Source organism: Nymphaea colorata, unplaced genomic scaffold, assembly GCF_008831285.2.
Source record: "Nymphaea colorata isolate Beijing-Zhang1983 unplaced genomic scaffold, ASM883128v2 scaffold0606, whole genome shotgun sequence".
Taxonomy (NCBI): Eukaryota; Viridiplantae; Streptophyta; class Magnoliopsida; order Nymphaeales; family Nymphaeaceae; genus Nymphaea; species Nymphaea colorata.
Genome location: NW_022205112.1, coordinates 3,379 through 7,330, shown reverse-complemented (window position 1 = coordinate 7,330; position 3,952 = coordinate 3,379). Strand labels below are relative to the sequence as shown.

The 3,952-nt window shown below is 44.0% G+C and overlaps 2 protein-coding genes across 2 annotated transcripts; both read right to left on the bottom strand.

Annotated features, from left to right (window-relative positions):
- Window positions 1-1,801: 1,801 nt before the first annotated feature.
- LOC116245272 (L-type lectin-domain containing receptor kinase SIT2) lies at window positions 1,802-2,925 on the bottom strand. The gene is made up of 2 exons (XM_031616908.2): window positions 2,860-2,925; window positions 1,802-2,767 (listed from the first exon to the last, which is right to left on the bottom strand). The coding sequence occupies exons 1-2, from the start codon at window positions 2,923-2,925 to the stop codon at window positions 1,802-1,804; spliced, it is 1,032 nt and encodes a 343-aa protein (XP_031472768.2).
- Window positions 2,926-3,085: 160 nt separating this feature from the next.
- LOC116245275 (L-type lectin-domain containing receptor kinase SIT2) lies at window positions 3,086-3,746 on the bottom strand. Its single transcript, XM_031616909.2, has one exon. It carries the CDS (start codon window positions 3,701-3,703, stop codon window positions 3,095-3,097), a length of 609 nt encoding a protein of 202 aa, XP_031472769.1. The 5' UTR covers window positions 3,704-3,746; the 3' UTR covers window positions 3,086-3,094.
- Between the last annotated feature and the right edge of the window lie 206 nt (window positions 3,747-3,952).

The following is a 3,952-nucleotide window of genomic DNA, read 5'->3' as shown; positions in this document are numbered from 1 at the left end:
GAGGAGAAATCTTACCATTGATATATGAACATAAAAAGAAGATCTGTTATGACAAGGGTAGGAAGAGAGAATGAGACACGAGTAATACTTCTTAACAAGGTCAGCTTTCCAAAAGAATTTTCAACGTCTCTCTCTCAACTGCTTTAGATCCTGACATGAGGAGTGAAGGCAACACCCCTAAAATTGCATAACATATCTTCCCTCTCCACTCACTAGGCTCGACGATCCTTCGCTGTCCAGGGAGCTGGAGTTGCCTTCCTGCCCTTGCTGGACTGTGAGGGAACGGTTCTTGCGCAGCGAGCAATGGTCAGAATCGACCCTCACTGCCCTTGCTAGCAGGGGTGGAACCAGAAATTTTTTGTTGCAGGGGCTAAAATTTTAATAAGTACCGCACAATATTTTTTTCGTATTTTTTATATAAGTTAAACTAAAATTTATATATAATTTTTAGAAATTTTAAAAATCTAAACGGGTGGTGTTGGGGGCCATGTCTCTACCCGCCCCCTGCCTCCGCCCTTGCTTTCTAGTGGCAAGGGTTTGTCAGCCCTTTGATGTCCAACAAAAGGTGATGGTTACCCCTCGCAGCACAGCGAGGGTGTGTCGTTGACTCTCTTAGCAGAGGTGTCAAGACTTCGCCATGGCCATTGCCCTTTCGAACGGTGAGGGTTGTTGTCTATCCTCATCGTTTAGTAAGGGCTGTTTTCTTTTTATCTTATTTTTTTTTTACTTAGTCAAAGAAAAGACATTTCGTATATTGTTGTTTTAATACTTTTAGTTGGAGAAATTGCTGTATGGAGGTTTGAAGCACAAGCTAATGGCCTTTTTATGAAGTTCAAAAGATAAGGAGCATTCTTCTTATTTGATCATTTGTTGAGCGCGTATGTGTAATTCTTTTGAAATCTAGGTAAGGGAATTATAATAGTACTCTTTGATTTTATAAATTGTTCATTGTAGAAAATCTATTCACCTATCTCATGCAAAAGTACACTGTAGTTATTTTGATATAGTAGAAAAATCGAAGCCCGAAGATATATATATATATATATAATTGATGCTTATCGCAATTAAGATTCTATGAAGTTACTAAATCCAAATCAGAAGTTGTGCAATAGAAAAGGCTTGTTTGATGGTTTAGTTTATTGATATCACCTAACCTAATATAAAAAATGCTGTCAAAAAGGGTAAGCTACCCTAATTTGCAAAAACTAAACTACTGGGCCTAGGGCAATGAAAGAAAGGCCACAACTGGACGCTGTGTTGTCGTTGATGATAATCATGTCGCTTAATGAGTAAGAAACAAAATGCATGCTATGTCTAAATCTGGCGTAGCAACAGAATTTTCTGTGCCATGGCTACCACAACCTGCGAGTAGTGAGGATAATGGTCGATGAGGAACTAAATTATATTCTTATGAATATAATTTTACAAGTATTATTCGAAACATACATGTAGAACGCATGTCCAAAGTAAAGATAGAACAATACAAAAATGAGAAAATCGACCTCTAAATTTTATTCGCCGACAAGACGGTGCACCGTTTCAAGACGTTGAACTCGAACACCACCCTCAAGAAAAGTTCTGAAAAAAAAATCGACTCAGCTACGTGGCAGTGATATGACGGTGCTGGTATTAAATAATGCAAACATTTTGCTTGACCCAGCTTTCAGAAAATAACGTCATAGGTCTTGTCAATGTACCAGCCATGGAAGTCAGGCAAAATATGCTATTCTGCTACTTTGGCAATTCACTGATCCTATATGACTTTTCCGATGCCTCGAAAATGACGTGTTAAGAATTGTCTTCATACGTCACAAGCCAGAGTAACCCTTCCCGGAGCAGATGATACCTTCCTGTATGGGTCCGAGTTTCCTGAGGTTGACGATGCCTTCTCGTATGAGACTGAGCTTGCCGAAGTTGACGATCCCTGATCCGAAGATGGATACTGCAGAATTAGTTGGTTCATGCCTTGATCGTGGATACCCAGATTCTGGCGTTTTAGATCTTGTAGCGGCACATCCCCATTAAGAAACTGAGTCAACTGCCGCATGTTTGGCCTTGATTCAGGTGCACTCTGTGAACAGAGCAGGCCAAGCTTCAGCACAAGCTCTGCTTCCTCGACGACAAAGCTCGTTCCGAGCCTTTTATCCATGGCATCCAGTATTCGTCCACCTTTCCACATAGAGTGGACCAACTCCACCAGAATCAGCTCCTCAGAGGGCCTTTCGGGCTCAATCGGCCTCCTTCCACAGGCCACCTCTTGGAGCAAGGCACCATCCAACAAAACGTTACTTGCTTTAACATCTCTATGCACGACGACTTGCTCCCACTCTTCGTGAAGATACAGCAAGCCGAAAGCAATTCCCTTTAGAATCTTGAACCTCTGTTCCCAACTCAACCTGCTCTCTTTCGTGCCAAAAAGATGACTGTCTAGACTCCCGTTCTGCATGAACTCATAAACCAGGAGTAGGTCTTCGCCTCGTCTACACCAACCATGCAATTGGACCAGGTTTCTGTGCCTCATCCTCCCCAAGCTTGACAGTTCTGCCACAAATTCCCTCATCCCCTGCTTTGAACCATGTGAGACTCTCTTCACTGCAACCTCGATTTTGCTTCTGGGCAGCACACCTTTGTAGACACTGCCAAAGCCTCCTTTCCCCAACTCTTCCTTGAAACCTTTAGTTGCCCTGTAGATTTTCTTGTAGGGGAGCCTATGTGGGTAGTCCATCTCGCATCCTTCTATCTTCTCATACGTGAGTTTCCTCTTCCTCTAGATCAAATAAGATATGCCAACCGTGATGATGAGAAATAACAGGGCCACTAATGCTGCAGAAACGAAAAGGAACAGCTTAAAAGACTAACATAGTGGAGTATGATCCCGAGGAATAGAAGGAAGGCGTGAGAGGTCCAATTCTGGTGCTTTTCCATCCATCGCGAAGCTCCATGCCAAGATATAGTGCTTGCTTTCTAGCTTTTGAATGCCAGCAAAGAATCCAACATACATGTGTTCAAGCAGAACAGGGGATAGATCGATGGAATATGATATGAGGGAACGGTTAGGCTTGAGCGGGTGTGACAATGGAGCTATGGTGACATGCTACTCTATCCATGCCTGAATGGTGGTCTGGCAGTCAAGAACCATTTTTTCTTTCTTGCCAAACTCTGTATAGTAAGTGGCAGGCTTCAAGAAACTGGAGTTCGCACCGTTCACGTCGATGCCCACATGGTTTCCACCTTTGTCATTCATTTTTTCTTGTTGAACCGTGTCGAATTCAACTGCAAATACATGATTGGCTGGGTTTCCGTTGTTCTCCCGGTTGAAAAGGCCAAGGTAGCTGCCTCCGGTGGCCTGCGAGAAGTTGGTGGCCGGCGCCAGGACGAATACTAAGCCATGGCCGCCTGACTCCGGGAACTGGGATACGATTTCGAACACGAAACGGGTACTGAACGATTGGGTTTTCTTAGCACCAGGAGGCTTTTTGAACTGCAGAATGGCAGGGTAGAACGCGTGGCCTTTGATGCCTGGATTCGTGGCAAGGTGACCGTTGGTCAGGGAAAGAGCCCCCGTTCTCGTAACAGTTGCAGAGTCGGGTAGGTTCAGGTCTGAGGGGCGGAAGCCATTGAAGAGAAAGGTGCTGTTGAGTGAAGTTGCAGGTGATCTGCAGATATGAGCAAGAATGTGAACAAGGAAGATGAGGAGGGACATGAACGGGGAAGGGCCATGTCAGAGAAGAGAGCTGAAACTCACAAAAAACGCAACCTTTTCGTTTCCACGGTTTGGCGTCAATGGACGCTTTCTTATAAGAAGTGTAGACGGGAAAGGGAGGGGGGACGGAAGACTAATTTATTTCTGGTCATCGGAATTGGAGGAGTACGCCACTCTGTACACAACGTATGTACATCATAGGTGGAGTATATTTACTTCAGCATTGTACTTGTACAGTGACATTCTTAA